At 39.6% G+C, this 20,251-nt stretch overlaps 1 protein-coding gene across 1 annotated transcript in view; it reads right to left on the bottom strand.

The window, feature by feature from the left end:
* Nucleotides 1-20,251, bottom strand: part of SWAP70 (switching B cell complex subunit SWAP70) — a 78,077-nt gene that overhangs the window by 26,169 nt on the left and 31,657 nt on the right. The window contains exon 3 of the mRNA XM_060018481.1: nucleotides 9,969-10,142. Coding sequence (XP_059874464.1) covers nucleotides 9,969-10,142 — 174 coding nt within the window. The remainder of the gene's footprint in view (nucleotides 1-9,968; nucleotides 10,143-20,251) is intronic.

Here is a 20,251-nt window from a genome sequence, read left to right as displayed (position 1 = left end):
AAACAAATGGGACCTAATGAAACTTAAAAGCTTTTGCACAGCAAAGGAAACCATAAACAAGATGAAAAGACAACCCTCAGAATGGGAGAAAATATTTGCAAACAAATCAACAGACAAAGGATTAATCTCCAAAATATATAAACAGCTCATGCAGCTCAATATTAAAGAAACAAACAACCCAACACAAAAATTGGCAGAAAAGCTGCTCAACATCACTAATTATTAGAGAAATGCAAATCAAAACTACAATGAGGTATCACCTCACACCACTTAGAATAGGCATCATCAGAAAATCTACAAACAACAAATGCTGGAGAGGGTGCGGAGAAAAGGGAACCCTCTTGAACTGTTTTTGGGAATGTAAAATGATACAGCCACTATGGAGAACAGTATGGAGGTTCCTTAACAAACTAAAAATAGAATTACCATATGATCCAGCAATCCCACTACTGGGTATATACCCAGAGAAAACCAAAATTTAAAAAGACACATGCACCCCAATGTTCACTGCAGCACTATTTACAATAGCCAGGTCATGGAAGCAATCTAAATGCCTATCAACAGACAAATGGATAAAGAAGATGTGGCACATATATACAATGGAATATTACTCAGCCATAAAAAGGAACGAAATTGAGTCATTTGTTGATACGTGGACGATCTAGAGACTGTCATACAGAGTGAAGTAAGTCAGAAAGAGAAAAACAAATATCGTATATTAACGCATGTATGTGAAACCTAGAAAAATGGTACAGATGAGCCAGTTTGCAGGGCAGAAGTTGAGACACAGATGTAAAGAACGGACGTATGGACACCAAGGGGGGAAAACCGCGGTGGGGTGGGAATGGTGGTGTGCTGAATTGGGCGATTGGGATTGACATGTATACACAAATGTGTATAAAGTTGATGACTAATAAGAACCTGCAGTATAAAAAAACAAACAAACAAAACAACTAATACTAAACTTCCTTTGGGTTATTTGTATGGAAATATGTTAATATAAATGTTTCAGACATTACATGAAATTTCTAAAAATCTTATATGTTCTGGTATAATGTTATAAGTCATAATTCTAGTTATTACTTTAAAATGTATATCTCAGAAATAACTAAATTTCCTTGTCAATTGCATCATTATGAACTTTCATCAAATCTTTAACCGTGGTCATTTTTAAATCTTTTGTCATTTACAGACAGTTCTGGGTGTACTCTGATGCTTTTGCAAATATGTTCCTACAAAAGGGTTTCATCTTCAAGGAATTCACTGAAAAGACTCCAAGAAGTACAGGTTTCTGGTAACTGACTATACTGCTGAACTGAATGAATAGGCATTTTCAGAACTCTAATGGAAAACTGATGAATTCATAAAAGTGCTAACAAAAGATCAAGATGAAAAAGAAATTAATTACATGGGGCTGAGTGAACTGATGAGGATGATTATAATTTTTGTGACTTTCTGTTTCAATAAACAAACAAAAAAGACACATGCACCCCAATGTTCATTGCAGCACTATTTACAATAGCCAGGTCATGGAAGCATCCTAAATGCCCACTGACAGACAAATGGGTAAAGAAGATGTGGTACATATATACAATGGAATATTACTTAGCCATAAAAAGGAACGAAATTGGGTCATTTGTAGAGACATGGATGGACCTAGAGACTGTCCTACAGAGAGAAATAAGTCAGAAAGAGAAAAACAAATATCGTATATTAACGCATATATGTGGAATCTAGAAAAATGGTACAGATGAACCAGTTTGCAAGGCAGAAGCAGAAACACAGATGTAGAGAACAAACGTATGGACACCAAGGGGGGAAAGTGCGGGGGGTGGGGGTGGGGGATCAACTGGGAGATTGGGATTGACATGTATACACTAATATGTATAAAATAGATAACGAATAAGAACCTGTTGTATAAAAAATCAATTAATTAAATTAAATTTTTAAAAAACAGAAAAAATAAAATTACATTTAAGAAAGCATTTATGAAATAATATTAAGTGAGGAAGAATGCAAAATTAAATTTACCCATGATCTCCACTGCACAAAGTTTATATAAATATTTTGAAAAATACTAGAGCAAAATATTAGAGCCTAATTTGTTACAGATAGGATTGTGAATTAATTTTTTCTTTTTCTTCTTTGCACTTCCAACAATTTGATTATAATGTCGTTTGTGAAATAACATACTTTAACAGAAAAAGAATGCCAACAATAGGAAAAACATGTTTGCAAAGAAATATACATTTGCAAAATATCACAAGGTCAAAAAATATCAAGAGTTCTATTGTAATTTGATGAGATATTATAAGCTCCTCTTGTATGCAGATTATCTAATACCCTAAATCTAGCATACAGTAGGTATTCAACAAATGTTTACTTGCTGGAGAAAAACACACTTAGGTCTTTCCTTTCTCTTGCTGAAGATGTAACAACTGCTCTTTAGCTTATCAGATATTATTTTCTTGGCTTTTAAACAGAAGTAATAGGGACAGGCAGTGGAAAAGAGAAAAAGAAAATTATTAAGAAGAAAAGAAAGGGAAAAGGGAAGGAGAGAACAGGACAGAAAAGAGTAGAAGGAAAAAAGCTTAAAGGCAATAAGACACAAGAGAGAAAAAGTCAATTATATAAATAATTGACCAAAGTAAAATAACTTAGAGGTGTTATCATGCACAGAAATTCAATCTCCCTAAGGCAGCAAAAAGAGGGCCCATGCTGCCTGATCACAACTTGGGATAAAGGTTGTACAGGCACTGCTAGAAGTTTTAGTAGTGAGGCCATGGGTGTGGCCACATGCATGGACAGGATAACAAAAAGTGGGCATGACAAGTCAAGAAACAGCCTTAGCTTTTCCTCACCTACCACTGTGAATGAACTGGTGCCCCTCACACTCTGAGCTTCAATTCCTCATGTATATTGGAATGTCTTTAACATTGTTTCCTGTTAGCAGCAAACTCAGCTCTAGAAACAGCTTCCCAGATTCATCCTGAACCTTTCTGAAGTTGCCCTCCCCCAACCCTCCAGAGTTTGTCATCAGCACTCAGCATCTGCTCTGCATTCCCAGTGACTGTTCCAGGCAACTAATCTAGATTCATTTCCTGTTGGCTTTCAACACAGTCATATACTTATAACCAAATAACTTAAGGACCTCTTAGTTCATTATATTGGGCCAAGGAGAGACAAACATTCCCATTCTCAGTAACTATTCGATGATACTAAGTAATAAATCATGTGCTGCTGTGTTAGTCTGAGTGGACTGCACCAATTCTAAGAGCTCATTCAGTTTCAGGAAGCAGCTTACTTCCTCCTCCCAAGGCAAGTTGCACCAAAAATAACAAAGAATAAACTTTCAAGCTGCATGTGATTTTTGAGGCCTCTGGCTCCAAAGTTTATTTGTTAGAAGTTGTTTCACTGTAATCATTGAAGTGGGTCTTTATTAACTTAATAACAATTCAGATTTTATTTCTTAATAAAGGATCTCTTAAAACTATTTCAGGTTTAATATTTAATTGCAAGAAGGCAATTCTTCCAAATAAGCAACAGACAAACATCCTGTTTTGTTCTTGGCTCTGTGGGAAATGAATACTAATGTAAAAACTATACTTTACAGACACACATTTCCAGGAATATCATTTGACAAAAATTATAGAACCATCTCAAATGGGGACATGCAATTTCTTGACTTTTGGTACTAAGTCACTTTCACTTAATTTATTCAATATTCTTGATATTGATTGATATTCTGGGTGATGGGAAACTGAGTCAAAAGCAAACTTACCCCACTTATGTTATTCATGTCACTACCACTGTTACTTATATCTCATATAGTATTAATCGAAGCTGGAGAATTAAATCTTAACTTAAAAATATTTTGGACTTAAAATGCAAACCATCATTATGGTAAATGACTTACTGGAAACATAAAAATTACTTTAAATTTATAAAGCCTAAAAACTGTTTGTAATAATACAAATCAAACTCATTCATGACAAATTAAGACATTATACTTCAAAATTTATTCTTAAATGTACATTTTCATACTTAATTTTATTAAAATCTGTAAGTCTAAAACTCATTCAAAATATAGTTTTTTTAACACTATTAAAGTACTTAGGAAGAAAACAAAATCTAACAGAGAGTGGGCACCTTAAGAAATGACTCTACTGTTTCTCATAAACTGTGCAACCTTGAATTTGCAGTGCTTGGCAAAGGCCAGGAGATGTGCTAGGAGCTCAGTAAATACAAGGCCATATTTTAAACCTTAGGAGGCCGGTTCAGCAGCCAGACAAAGCAGTTCCACGTAAATCTGTTTTAATGATCCCTTCTTTCCCCCAACAAGTACTCCTGGCCACAGAGGAATAATCTGTAAAACTAACTCTATTTCTACTTCTAATCAGAAGAATGCTGAGGGAGCTAAGGACATCAAAACAACAGAGTTAAGTCCAAACAATGACATGACAAGGTATGCCACTTGACTATCCTGACAAGTCAAAAAGAGGCCATTCCCTTCTCGAATAAGATTAACTTGTTTAGGAGAGGACGAAGACATTCCTGTCAGCCTGCAAAGAGGAAGGCAAGCAAGCAGTGAAGTCTTGGCTGGGCTCTGGGTGCATAAAAATAAAGTCATGGCCCACATCAAGTCTTACCACCTAGGGCAGAAATCTTTTTTTTTTTTAAATAAATTTATTTATTTTTGGCTGCGTTGGGTTTTCGTTGCTGTGTGCAGGCTTTCTTTAGTTGCGGCAAGCGGGGGCTACTCTTCGTCGCGGTGCACGGACTTCTCATTGCGGTGGCTTCTCTTGTTGTGGCGCACGGGCTCTAGGTGCGCGGGCTTCAGTAGTTGTGGCATGTGGGCTCTAGAGCGCAGGCTCAGTAGTCGTGGTGCATGGGCTTGGTTGCTCCGCGGCATGTGGGATCTTCCCACACCAGGGCTCGAACCCGTGCCCCCTGCCTTGGTAGGCGGATTCTTAACCACTGAGCCACCAGGGAAGTCCCGAGCATAAATCTTTTTTTTTTTTTTTCCGGTACGCAGGCCTCTCACTGTTGTGGCCTCTCCCGCTGCGGAGCACAGGCTCCGGATGCGCAGGCTCAGCGGCCATGGCTCACGGGCCCATCCTCCTGGACCGGGGCACGAACCCGTGTCCCCTGCATCATCAGGCGGACTCTCAACCACTGTGCCACCAGGGAAGCCCCCGAGCATAAATCTTTTGAGTGTCATAGGCAGAGTAGTCAGGAAGCTGATGCTGACTGGCTCCCTCCACAGCCTGTGACTCAGTGATAATCTACTAATGACAAGTCCTCCACATCAAGTAAGAGCTGCTTTGAGGAATATGGTTAAGTCTCCTTACAAACTAATTTCTAATTCTGAAATCAGGACAAAGCCACTTTCAAGTCCACTGTGGATATTTTAGAGATCAAAAGATCACGGGTAAGAGACCCACCCCATCTCCAGTTCTAAAGAAAACGCAAATAAATTTACAACACTAAGTATAACTACAAAATGTCTTAAAAGACAATACTGGAGATTTATTAGCACAATTCTTCCAAGCAGCAGCTAGGTTTTTTTTGAAAGATTTCCTTATAGTCACTGTTGTAATATAGTTTTTTTTAACATCTTTATTGGAATATAATTGCTTTACAATGTTGTGCTAGTTTCTGCTGTATAACAAAGGGAATCAGCTATATGTATACATATAATCCCATATTCCCTCCCTCTTGCGTCTCCCTCCCACTCTCCCTAAGCAGCAGCTAGGTTTTAAAAATACCATTAGCATATCTTTTTCTACATCTATCAACATTCTATTCCCTTCTATATGTTTCTGTATTAAAAGAATTTTTGTGGACAAAAATTCCATAGCATGTTTTATTTTTATTTTTATTTTTTTTGGCGGTACGTGGGCCTCTCACTGTTGTGGCCTCTCCCGTCGCAGAGCACAGGCTCCGGACACGCAGGCTCAGCAGCCATGGCTCACGGGCCTAGCCGCTCCGCGGCATGTGGGATCTTCCCGGACCGGGGCACGAACCCATGTCCCCTGCATCAGCAGGCGGTCTCTCAACCACTGCGCCACCAGGGAAGCTCAGCATGTTTTATTTTTTACTTCCCCTTTCACATACGTGCACAATTACATTATTATTATTATTAAGCACTAAGAAACTGTCCCCACCGCTACAGTGAAACTGCCTTCTCCTTGCTTACCAATGACCACCTGATTGTTAAATCCAAGGGCAACTTCTCACTCATTACCCTCTAATTTTTCTATAGAATCTAATGCTAGGAACTACTTTTCTGCTTCTTAGAACTTCTTCTTTCTTTGGCACCCATGACTCAACACTCTCCCAGTTCTCCACCAACCTCACAGACTATCCAATTCTGCTTCCTTTACCAAATCTACTTCCTCCCCCTGCTACAGAAATGGGCTCAAAATTTTGTCTTCAGCCCTCGCTTCTCCCACTATTGTCTCTTCCTCCCTGATCTAACCTACTCCCATGGCTTCCCTGTCTCTGTCTCCAGCCCTGACCTCTCACAGCTCTAAATGTACTCTTTCAGTTCAAACAGGACAGCTCCACAAGGATGATCCACTCAAAATGCCAAATGTACCAAACCCATCATCATACATCATATCCCCAATTTGTTCATCACCCTGTCATTCATTCATACACACACACACACACACACACACACACACACACACACAAAATTTAGTGAGCGTTTATCATGGAGCCAGACATTAAGTTAAATGCTTCACATACATCAACTATCAGTCCTCACAAGAGTCCAGTGAAGGAAGTAGTGATCCCCATTTTCCAGATGGGGAAACCCAAACAGGGAGATTAAGTAATCTGTTCACGGTCACAGAGCTAAAAAGTGGTCAAGTAGGGATTTAAACCAGGCAGTCTGATTTGAAAGACCATGCTTTAAACAACTATACAATATTACCTCCCAGTCGCCCAGACCTGAAACTTGTCTCTATCTCTGTACAGCCATCACATTCTAGTTAGAAAGGGCATGTGTCATTCTTTTTGACTGCCCAGCACCTAACCCGCTTCTTATGTCTGGGGAATTCCCAATATGGAAGTTAAAAACACAATTGGACACTTTCCAGGCCTCCTTTGCAGCTAGCTCATGGCATGTGACCTAGGTTATAACAATTAGATGCATCACGCCCTGACTGTGATTGAGAAATAGGCACAGAAAACTCTCCATGGTAGCAAGAACAGTTACTTGCAGGAAGATTTGAGTTCCCGGACAGCACCCAGTGTGCAGGGCCAGAGGTGTTCCGTGGTACAAGTACAACACACATTTTCCCTGTGGTTCCTCACTGCACAGCCTCCACACCTGGTTTTTCAGCCATCATAGCCATTCTGTCAGCTACCCAACATCCTTTTTAAAATTCCCTTTTTGGCTTAAATCAGTCAATCCAGCTGTTTCAAAGACTGGCAATCCAGTCAAGCTGGATACCTCACTCATCTCCGACATGCCCTGCCTTTCCTTTCCTGCCTCATATAACCTTGCCCACTGTTCCCTCCAACCGGAAGTCTTCTCCTCTGCCTTCTCCATTAGTCAAAATTCTTCCGTCTTTTAAGGCCCAGCATAAATGCTATCTTCCCACTAAATATAATAGGTAACACAATGAGCACTTTCTAAGGGCCAGGCAGTCTTCTCATTTGATATTCACAAGAGCAGTTAGGAGGCAGATACTAGCATTAGCCTTCTTTTACAGTTGAGGAAACTGCAGCAAAAACTAATGAAGTAAATTTCCCAAGGTCACACAGCTAGTGAGCAGTGTGGAAGCCAGAATTCAAATCCAAGAAATCTGACTCCAGACTCCTGCTCTTAACCAAGGAACACCAAATTACAGCCCATGAGTCAAATCTACCCCAGCTGCCAAATCTGGCTCTCAGCCTGTTTTTATACACACTTGCTCCAAGAACGGTTTTTACATTTTTCAGCGGTTAGAGGGGGTAAAATCAAAAGAATAATAATATTTCATGGTCCATTAAAATTATATGAAACTCAAATTTCAACATCCATAAGTAAAAGTTTTATTAAAGCACAGGAACATATTGTCTTGTGGCTGCTTTCACGCTATTAACAGCAGAGTTGAGTAGCTATAACAGAGACAATATGGCCCAGGAAGCCCACAAAACCTCAAATATTTTCTGTCTGGCCCTTTACTGAAAAAGTTTAAGACCCTGCTTTTAACCACTACATTATACTGCCTCTCTTAAAAAGCCTTCCCTGATCCCTGACCTCCCTCAAACTGGAATAAATCTTTCCCTTCTCTGTATTTGCATGGCATTTGCACCTCTCTTATAACAGGTAGTTTATTTTGCTTTGAATTACACTTGATTTTTTTCTTTTCCTTGAGCAGACTGCATATTCCTTGAAGGCAGGAAGTCATCTTTTTCACTTTGTATTCCTCTTATTGCCTCATTTACTGTTGCCAGTCGATAAATCCTTGCTGACTTGAAATAAAATATTGCAGTGTGAACTTTTAAACAGATTTTCCTAACATAAACATGAATCATACAAATAAATCACAGACTAGACTCATGCTGGCAGGATGGGTAATAATGGGCACCCTCAATCACTACTGGTAGGTATATAAATGGTACAGCCTTTCTGAAGGGCAATTCTGCTTCTTTCATCTCATACCCTGAAAGTGTGCATTTCTTAGGACTTAGCATTCCACTGCTGGAAATTTATCCTACAGAAATAAGCAGACTAGTGTGCAAAAATGTATGCAATAATATTAGTCATAGGAGCTAACATTTACTGAGTACATATCACGTGCCAGGCACTGAGCCAAGTCATTTATTTTTTCCCCCTAGTCGCAATTTAATTTTTTTTTTTTAATTTTATATTTTTAATTGAGGTGACATTGGTTCATAACATTATATAAGTTTCATGTATACAACACTGTATTTCTAATTCTACATGCACTATAGTGTGCTCACCACTGAAAACTTAGTTTCCAAAAAGTTGACCCTCTTTATCCCTTTCACCCTTCCCACCCCTACTTCCCCTCTGGTAGCCACTGTTCTGTTCCCTGTATCTATATGTTTTTGTTTGGTTTGGTTTGTTCGATCATTTTGTTTGTTTGTTCATATTCCATATATGCATAAAATCATACAGTATTCCTCTTTCTCTGACTTATTTCACTTACTGAACTAAGTCCTTTAAATACAGAGCCTCACAACCCTTAGAATAAACATTTTTATGAGCCCCATTTTATAGATGAGGAAATTAAAACTCAAGAGGTTACATCATTTGTCCAAGGTTAGGGGATTACAAAATGACTTTTTTTAAGCGGAGGACTACAGTTGATTAATCTGCATATTATTAGTTTTTTCTAAATTTACTACTGTAATAAGCATGTATTACATGGATCATTTTTTAGGGCAGTAAGAGAGCACAGAATCCTTACTCCTGTATTCCCCCCGTCCCCCGCCGTCCCCCCGCCCCTTGGAAGCTCAGGGAAAATAACCCAGAACAAAACAAGCAAATGTCCTTTTTCATTTACTTTAGAAAGTATGGTCTTAAAAAAGTCTCCATCCTTGGCTTTGAAACAAGAATAGTTATTTCCTCACATAAATCAGCCTTGGGAACAACATTCTGGATCCTATGTGTTTCCCTAGCATCACTCAGCCATTTCTTACGGTTTTGCCAATATGTAAGTAGACAGAAAATTATGTTGTGACTTGTACTGAATAAAGACTCTTTGAACATGAGGATGGATTTGTCTATAATTATATCAATTTAGAGAGGAAGAGTCCCACCCTGTGTGCAAATCTCCATGGTTACTGCATAACCCTAAATCACTAACTTTTGGACTTTTTTGGATCTAAGCTTTTTTGCCTCTGATCCAAAAACACTAGTACAGGATCTCCTTCCATATCTACTTCCAAGTTAGATCTATTAAATGCTAAGATGGCCCTGTAAAACTTCCCAGAGCCACACTTACCTCTTCTGGTACAATAATTAGTGGGTACTTGTCCTCAGATAAAAAGTTGAAAATAACCCATACTTTAAATGCATCGTCTTCTGTAATGAGCAGGAGACTCTTTGCGAGGTTTTTTTTGACACAGAGGGTCCAACACATCCTATTGAATTCAATCTTGTCAAAGTTGTCTTGGACCTAAAAAGGAACGAGGAAAAATTCCAATGAACCAGTCCAAAATAAGCAGCATGTAAACCAAATAAAACAGAAAGACAAAGCCTACTACAGGCTTCTATTTTAATCAATCCAATTAACCAATAACCATTTCCTAAGTAGTTGCTTAGGTACCACACTTTCAAAGACTCGATTAAGAATGTTATATTGAGGGCTTCCCTAGTGGCGCAGTGGTTGAGAGGCCGCCTGCCGATGCAGGGGACGCGGGTTCGTGCCCCGGTCCAGGAAGATCCCACATGCCGCGGAGCGCCTAGGCCCGTGAGCCATGGCCGCTGAGCCTGCGCGTCCGGAGCCTGTGCTCCGCAACGGGAGAGGCCACAACAGTGAGAGGCCTGCGTACCGCAAAAAAAAAAAAAAAAAAAAAAAAAAAAGAATGTTATATTGAGGGACTTCCCTCGTGGTCCAGTGGGTAACACTCCGTGCTCCCAATGCAGGGGGCCCGGGTTCGATCCCCGCTCAGGGAACTAGATCCCACACGCAGGCCGCAACTAAACATGCCACAACGAAGATCCCACGAGCCACAACTAAGACCCGGCACAGCCAAAATAAATAAATATTAAGAAAAAAAAAAGAATGTTATATTGAGCCTGACACCGAAGCAACACCTGCCCGTATCACTCAGTCGGCACATAAAATACTGGCTTGTCAAATAGTTTTTTTTTCATGTATAAACATTATCTTCTAAACAGATTACCAATCCTGATACAGAGAAGTTGAGAATGTCAATTACTCAATATGAGCTACATGCAGATATCTCATCTTTACCTATATGGTCAAAGAAGATACTTTCTCTTGGGAAAAACTGTTGAACTGAAATTCTAAAAAGACAGCTCTGCCACTCAGTCATTCAGTTATGCATTCAACATTCTCTCAGTGTCTGCTATGAGCCAAATACTATGCTACAAATTAAGGATATAAAGGTGAAGAAGAACTTGGCCACTGCTCTTAGAATAGTCACAGTTTATTAGGAAAAACAGACATGCAAATAGACAAATTTTAACATAACACACAGTATAATTCAATAGTTTTTCACTCATTCAACAGATAAAATTTAGATAGTAATTATTATCTGCCGGGGACAATGCAAAGATACTGAATATACTACTAGCCCATGTCTCCAAGGGATGTCAAGGCAATTACAATATAGTGTGATAAGTATTATATAGAGGTAAGCAGAGGATTCTGTGGGAACACTGAGGAGCTAACCCAATCTTAAGAATTGGGGGAAGATTTGCAGAAAAAGTGACATAACAGAGCTGAGTCCTAAAGGACCGCCAAGAGTCAAAACAATTTGAGAATGAGGTAAAGAGTGTTCCAGGTAGAACAGAATGTGAGAAAGCCCAGAGGCAGAAACAACCATGGTTAGTTTGGAAGAACTGCAGGAAGGTTAATGTGAATGGGGCACTTGGTACTAGAGGGAGGTATGAGTCAAGGCTCTTTATAAATGCAAATAAGAGAAATGATCTTGAGTTCCTTTAAACAGATAAGGAATTTATTGGAAAAGCAATGGGTAACCTCAAAGATCCAACACAAGGGCTGAAAAACCTAGACTCTGAAACTAAGCCGTTACCAATCTAGGCTAGGCAGTCATAACTGCAATTGAAACTACTCATGGTACCAGCGGGTGGAGACACGACTGCCAATATAACATGAGGCCATCACTGTTGCCGCTGACCCAGTCCTTGATCCTCCGTGTCCCTCAATGCAGATTCAAAGTCCCCACCTCAATGCAGATTCAAAGTCCCACCAGGTCACATTCCTAAGCCCTAGCTGCCAGGGAGCTGGGAAAATGAGGATCCAAACTTTTCAATATCTGAGATGTGAGATAGGTCCTGTCCTCCACCAAGACACTGTGGAATTTCCCAGACATAAGAAAAGAGTTGATACTGGTCAGATGAAAAAATGACAAATGTCCACTGCATGGGGCACAGTGAAAGACTAGGCTAGAGAAGTAGGTGAAGACCAGATCATGAAGAGCCTTATAATTCACAGTAAGGAGTTAGGATTTATCTGTACTGAAAGATAGGGGGGGGCAACATATACAACCTGCATTTTAAAAGCCGTATTGGGGACAATATGGAAAATGTACGGGAGGAGGCAGAGCGGGTGACAGGACAACATGAGCAAAGCATTTCTTTCTAGAGAAAGATGAATGAAGTGCTGTGTGTAATGTAAGGAAGAAGTCACTAGTTGGCTGCAGGAGGAAGTTTCTCTCATTCTCTGGCTAGAATTTGTCATTAGTAAACCAGTTCCCCACGAGTAAGAAGATATATCCTTTGTGCTCTGCCTTGAGCACCCTGTCTCAGTCTGACACCATTTCCCATGCCCCCATGGTACACAAATGACCCCATGAAGGGAATAATAACTGCTGCTTCTCTTTTTCTTCTCTTCTCTTTTCATTTCTTTTTTTTTCTTTAACACCATTTATTGAGGATTTAGCATATGCTTGGCATTTTATATGCAGTTTCTTATTTAAACTTTGTATTGGCCCCATAAGGTTAAACACTCTCCCAATTTTACAGATCAGGAAATAGAGGTTCAGAAAAGTTGAGTACCAAGTTTACATGGCTAGTAAATATCAAAACCAGGGTTTAAAATCAAAGCTCAAATTCTGTCTCTTCTCTATGCCAAACTGCTTGTAGAATTCAGTAGATGGAGGACATCTATCTATGTGATGGAAGACATCTCTACAGGACTAGTTTGAAAGACCACTACTATCAACTCTATCCACCCACACACCCCCAAAAAGCACTAAGTGGAAGATATACCACCAGGGAAAATGACATGTGCATGAAAGCATACAGTCTTGCCCTGAGGAACAAGAAGTGATTCTATGTGTATCATGAGGTGAATTATTGAGTTCCTGAGAGGGAGTGGCTAGATTTATGGCTAGAAAAGCAAACACAGACAAAAATCACAAAGAGCTTTATAGTTTTAAGAGATAGCCTGTAGGAAACTCCCAAGTTTAGAGCAAAGAACGAGCAGGTCATCTGCAGCCCACATTAGTACTTTGCAGAAAAGATGGTATTTGAGGCAGACCTTGAAGTATATTGAAGAGTACAGGGAAAAGTACTCCAAAGGACAGGAAAGGAAATGCCATGAGCAAAGGCATGGCAGGAGCAGCACACCAACCATGTTTGGGGATGGCCACAGCATGAAGAGGACACAAGGGAGAAAGAAAGACAGGTGTTCAATTATGTGAATCTTCAACCTGCAGTTCTGGGAAGACATTTAGATGGAGGTGTCCAAAGACAATCGAGGAAGGAACTGTAACCTAACAGAAGAGGCAGATTTGTGAATCAACTGCATGTCGACAATGACTGAAGCCACAATGGTCAGTGAGATCACTGAGAGAAAACATAAAGTGAGAAAATAGATGGAATCAAAAACAGAACCTCAAGAGACTCGCACATTTACAAGCGGGAGGAGGAAGAGGAATTATGATGACTAGAAGAACAGTCAAAGTGGTAGGAGAACCACAAAGACATGAAAACTGAGTGAGGAAAGAGTAAGAGGAAGGTTTGATCAACCCAGGAGTCTCCCCTTATCCACAAGGGATAAATTCCAGGACCCCAGTAGATGCCTGAAACCACAGGTAGTACTGAACCCTATATACACGTGTTTTTTCCTATACATATAAATCTATGATAAAGTTTAATTTATAAATTAGGTACAATAAGAGATTGACAACAATAATTAATAATAAAATAGAACAATTACAAACAATATATTGTAATAAAAGTTATGTGAATGTGGTCTCTCTCCCTCTCAAAATATCTTACTGTAAAAAAAATTTTTTTAATAAATTTATTTATTTATTTTTGGCTGTGTTGGTTCTTCATTGCTGCACGCAGGCTTTCTCTAGTTGCAGCAAGCGGGGGCTACTCTTCATTGTGGTGCTCGGGCTTCTCATTGTGGTGGCTTCTCTTGTTGTGGAGCATGGACTCTAGGCGCGTGGGCTTCAGTAGTTGTGGCACGTGGGCTCAGTAGTTGTGGCACAAGGGCTTAGTTGCTCCACGGCACGTGGGAGCTTCCCGGACCAGGGATCGAACCCATGTCCCCTGCACTGGCAGGCGGATTCTTAACCACTGTACCAACAGGGAAGTCTCTTACTGTACAAATTTAATGCCTTTTCCATCTTTCAGCACTTATCATGTACTTGGCCATAACTTTTGCAGTTTGAGGTGCAATAAGAAAACTAGCAGAATTTCTTTTTCCTTCCTCACAATTTCACGGATAGAAGATTCGGTCTTACCACAGATATTAGCCAACTCAGCATACAGTTTTTTTTTTTTCTTATTAAGTACAGAAGTTTCACCTTTTCACTTAAAGGAAGCACTTTAAAGCTTCTCTTTGGCTATCTGAATTGCCAGCATCACCACTCTTGTGCTTTGGGGCCATTTTTAAGTAAAATAAGAGTTACTTGGGAATTCCCTGGCAGCCCAGTGGTTAGGACTTGGCGCTTTCACTGCTGTGGCCCCGATTCAATCCCTGGTTGGGGAACTAAAATCCTGCAAGGCTCGCAGCGCAACCAAAAAAAAAAAAGAGTTACTTGAACACAAGGACTGCAATACCCCAACAGGTGATCTTATAACTCAGATAGCTATTAAGTGACTAATGGGTGGGATACACTGGACAAAGGGACAATTCATGTCCTGGTGTCCTAGGCAGGACAGGGCAGAAAGGCACAAAGTTTCATCACGATACTCAGGACAGCGTACAATTTAAAATTTATGAATTCTTTATTTCTGGAATTTTCTATTTAATATTATCAGACCACACTTGACAGGTAACTGAAACCATGGAAAGAGAAACTAAGGATAAGACGGGGCTACTGCAGTGCCAAATGCTACAGAGAAATTAAGGAGGAGTCGTTTAAGAAAAGACTACTGGTTTTGCAATTCAGTGGTCACTAGTTAGTTACCTTCAAGATAGCCGAGAAGTCTGGATATAAGTCAGACTGCAGTGGGATCAGAAACCAAGCAGATTCTCCATAAATTAGTTTTCCCAGGAAATAAATAGTGGCTTTTCGGTGCAAGTTCTCTGTGTCTTATTTAATTTTAATAAATTGTCTGTTTGGCTTATTACTTCTCTATATTCTAATCTACTATTCTTTAGTTTAATCATGATCAAAGGTAGAAGTATATCAAACGATGGCATTTACACCTTTAAGAAAAGAAAACATCAGATCATATATGAAAAGTGCACAACCAACATCAAACTCAAAGATGAAAAACTGAAAGCTTTTCTCTTCTCTTAGAGAAGAGATGAGGAACAAGACAAGGATGCCCACTCTGACCACTTCTATTCAACACAGTTCAGAAAGACTCAGCCAGAGAGATTAGGCAAGAAAAAGAAATAAAAGGCATCCAAATTGGAAAGAAAAAAGCAAAATTATCTCTGTTTGCAGATAAAATGCTTTTCTTTTTTTTTTTTTTTTTTGCGGTACGCGGGCCTCTCACTGTTGTGGCCTCTCCCGTTGCGGAGCACAGGCTCCGGACGCGCAGGCTCAGCGGCCATGGCTCACAGGCCCAGCCGTTCCGCGGCATGTGGGATCTTCCCAGACCAGGGCACGAACCCGCGTCCCCTGCATCAGCAGGCGGACCCTCAACCACTGCACCACCAGGGAAGTCCCAAATGCTTTTTCTTATGTAGAAAACTCTCGAGATTCCACCCAACAACTGGTTTATTAAAACTAATACACCAATTCAGCAAACTTCCAGGATACAAAATCAACCCTCAAAAATCAGTTGTGTTTCTATACACTAACAATGACAATCAGAAAAGAAAATTAAGAAAACAATCCCATTTGCAATAGCATCAAAATGAATAAAATACTCAGGAATAAACTTAACCAAGGAGGCAAAAGACTTGTACATTGAAAACTACAAAACATTACTCAAAGAAATTAAAGACGACACAAATAAATAGAAAAACACTCTATGCTCATGGACTGGAAGACTTAAATTATTAAAATGTCTATACTATCCAAGGCAATTTACAGATTCAACACAATCCCTGTCAAAATCTCAAAGGCATTTTTTTTTTTTGCAGAAACAAAAAACATCATCCTAAAATTCATATGGAATCTCAAAGGTCCATGATAGTCAAAACAATCTTGAGATGGGACTTCCCTGGCAGTCCAGCAGTTAAGACTCCGTGCTTCCAATGCAGGGGGTGTGGGATCGATCCCTGGTTGGGGAACTATGATTCCATATGCCCTGTGGCACAGCCAAAAAATTTAAAAAACAAAAATCATGGGCTTCCCTGGTGGCGCAGTGGTTGAGAGTCCGCCTGCCGATGCAGGGGACACAGGTTCGTGCCCCGGTCCGGGAAGATCCCACATGCCACGGAGCGGCTAGGCCTGTGAGCCATGGCCGCTGAGCCTGTGCGTCCGGAGCCTGTGCTTCGCAACGGGAGAGGCCACGACAGTAAGAGGCCCGCGTACCGCAAAAAAAAAAAAGAAAAAAAAAAATCTTGAGAAGAACAAAGCTGGAGGCCTTACACTTCTTGATTTCAAAACCTATTACAAAGCTAATAGGTAATCAAAACAGTATGGTACTGGGGAATTCCCTGGTAGTCCAGTGGTTAGGACTCCACGCTTCCACTGCAGGAGGCATGGGTTTGATCCCTGGTCGGGGAACTAAGATCCCACAAGCCATGCGGCACAGCCAAAAAAACAAAACAAAAACAGTATGGTACTGGCATAAAAACAGACATATAGACCAATAGAACAGAATAGAGAGCCCAGAAATAAACCCTAATGTATACTGTCAAGTGAGCTTTAAGAAGGGTGCCAAGACCACACAATGAGGAAAGGACCATCTCTTCAACAAGTGGTATTGGTAAAACTGAATATCCACATGCAATAGAAGGAAGATGGGCCCTTATCTTACACCATGTTCAGAAATTAAGTCCAAAACAGAGTAAAGATCTAAATGTAAGACCTAAAAGGATAAAACTCCAAGAAGAAAATATAGGGGAAAAGCTTCATGACATTGGAATGGGCAATGATTACTTGCGTATGATTCTAAAAGCACAGGCAACAAAAGCAAAACAGACAAAACTACATCAAACTTAAAAGCTCCTGCACACAAAGGAAACAATCAACAGTGTGGGACATGGGTGAACCAGTCCTTGCCATCCCAGAACTTACACTCCAGGGGGGTAATAAGATATCAAACTATACAGCAATAACACAACCACTTACGTGGTGAAAACTGTGGCAAAAAGGAAAAGGCACAAAACGTTGCAAGCATACATTACAGGAAAGCTGGTTAGGTCTAGAATGGGTGGGGTGCTACCTGGAGAAACCTCCCTGAGGAAGTGACAATCAAGACAAGACCTCCACATTACGGGTGGAGGAAACTTTACAGCAGAGGAAGCAGCATGTCTGAAGACTCTGTGGCAGGAAGGGTCTTAGTAATCTGAGGAAGGTCAAGGTGGCTGGACTGAAGTGAACAAGAAGGGAGGAGAGAGGAAGAAGAGGAGGCTAGAGAGGTTGCAGAGGCCAAATTGAATGTGGCCCTGTGTGCCATGATAAAGATGCTTAAAACAACAGCAAGGCATTGAAAGGTATGGATTCAATATTCAATATTACCTCAATGAAAATAAATCCATAAATTGAAATGGTCTCTAGGTCTGTTCTAACTACAAAAGGTCTAGAAATCTATGATTCCATACTCCATTTCATCTACAATTACAAACTGTGCTCCAAAATTCCAGTTTGTATCACACATATTAAATCAATAGTCTCACATTTAATAATAATGGCTGCTAGTGGTTTCAAGGTGTCCAAATGGAGGATAATTTCCCAGAAAGAAAGTGTAGAGTCCTTCTTATTTTTAACATATAATTACTTTACACCAAAATTCATACATATGAAGAATAAGGTATGACCTCAATTCTGACTCAAAGCACTAAAAGTATTTACAAAACTAAACTCACATGTTCTCTAAACTAGAAATTTCATACAAACCAGCTCAAGACTAAAGTGGCTGTGGAACAGAGACAGTTCTCAGAAGACAGGGAAACTGGCCAATTTGACGCTTTAGAAATTGATTGTAGAAATGTTTTTTCTCAGAAAGCATTCATACTCTTTGATCAGTGATTCTACTTCAAATAATCTATCCTAACAAGTGAATCCGAGTCAGATAAAGATTTATCTAGGATAGTCACTATTATTTATAAGAGTGGGAAAAAAAAAGTCCACCAAAAAGGGAATGGGTGTAAAGTCACAGTACAAAACTATTATACAGTCACTGAATACCACTTAGTACCTGGGTGACCTTGGGCAAGCAATTTAACCCAGGGTCCGTCTCATCTTTAAAATGGTGGTAATGATGGTACTTAACCTACAGAGTTGACATAAAGACTTAATTAGAAACCTGTTTAAAACATTTAGTACCTGATACACAATAGACTCTAAATAAATGTTAGCATATGTATACTCAACGTCTTTTTAAAAAAATTTAATGATATGGGACAATATTAATGTTAAGTGTTCAATATGATCCCAACTTGAAAAATAATATATAAAAATATATTTTAAAAAACAAAAACTTGGGAATTCCCTGGCAGTCCAGTGGTTAAGACTCTGTGCTCTCACTGCCAAGGGCCTGGGTTCGATCCCTGGTTGGGGAACCAAGATCCCACAAGCCGTACAGCACAGCCAAAAGAATAAATAAAATAAAAACTCAAAGCACACATATAAAATGTTAACAGTAACTGCCTATATATGTTAAACTTATGGGTGATACATATTTTCTTAACAAGTTCCTTTTTTTTTCTTAATTTCAACAATATCCTGTTATTGCCTTTACAATTAAAAAAACTTTAAAAACAGTATTTTACATTAATTATCATGGAGATGCAAATCAAAATACAGTAAGATTCATACCCACTGGAATGCCTATAATAAAAAAAAAATGTTGGGCTTTCCTGCTGGCACAGTGGTTGAGAGTCCACCTGCTGATGCAGGGGACACGCACGGGTTCGTGCCCCGGTCCGGGAGGATCCCACATGCCACAGAGTGGCTGGGCCCGTGAGCCATGGCCGCTGAGCCTGCGCGTCCGGAGCCTGTGCTCCGCAACAGGAGAGGCCGCAGCAGTGAGAGGCCCACGTACAGCAAAAAAAAAAAAAAAAAAAAAAAAAAAATGTTGGTGAGGATATGAAGAAATTGGACCCCTCAGCCATTGCTGGTAGAAAAGTAAAATGCCCAGCTGCTTTGGAAAACAGCTTGGCAATTTCTCAAAAGGTTAAACACAGAGTTGCCACATGACCCAGCGATTCCATTCCTAGGTATATACCAGAAAACTGAAAATATACATCCCCACAAAAACTTGAACATGCATGCTAACAGCAGTAAATTCATAATAACCAAAAAGCGGGAAAAACTCAAATGTCCATCACCCAATGTGCAAACAAAATATGGTATATCCGTAATGAAATATTATTCAGCCATAAAAAGAAATGAAGTACTGTTATGTACTACAACATGGATGAATTTTGAAAACATGATGCTAAGTGAAAGAAGACATACACAAAAGGCCACATATTATGATTCCAGTCATATTGTACGAGTTCAGAATAGGTAAATCCATAGAGGTAGAAAGTAGATTAGTGGTTGCCTAGGGCTATGAGAGGAGAGTAAGGGTTAATAGGCACAGTTTTTTTGAGGGAGGGTAATGAAATCTTCTAAAACTGATTTTAGTGATGGTTGCACAAAAATGTGACTATACTAAAAACCACCAAATTGCACCCTTTAAATAGTTAAACTGTATGGTACATGAATTACATCTCAGTAAAGCTGCTATTTTTGAAAACAATATTTCTTTAAACTACACCACTCTTATATTTATATTGCTGGCCAAAGTATTCAATGACATAAAGTCATCCATATTCTCAGCAGGGAACCTCTTTAATCACTCCGAAGTTTTTAGTCCTGTGTAACTTTACAAATCTGATCAAAATGTAGAGTCCAACTTGACCACTGTACCAAGTTAATACTATAAAACTTTCAAGCAACAATGAAAGAAAAAAATAACATAGGCTATAGGACAATAAGAAAGAAC

This window comes from Delphinus delphis, chromosome 8, assembly GCF_949987515.2.
Source record: "Delphinus delphis chromosome 8, mDelDel1.2, whole genome shotgun sequence".
Classification (NCBI taxonomy): domain Eukaryota; kingdom Metazoa; phylum Chordata; class Mammalia; order Artiodactyla; family Delphinidae; genus Delphinus; species Delphinus delphis.
The sequence above is the reverse complement of the archived record's forward strand: the minus strand, read 5'-3'. Positions and strand labels throughout refer to the sequence as shown.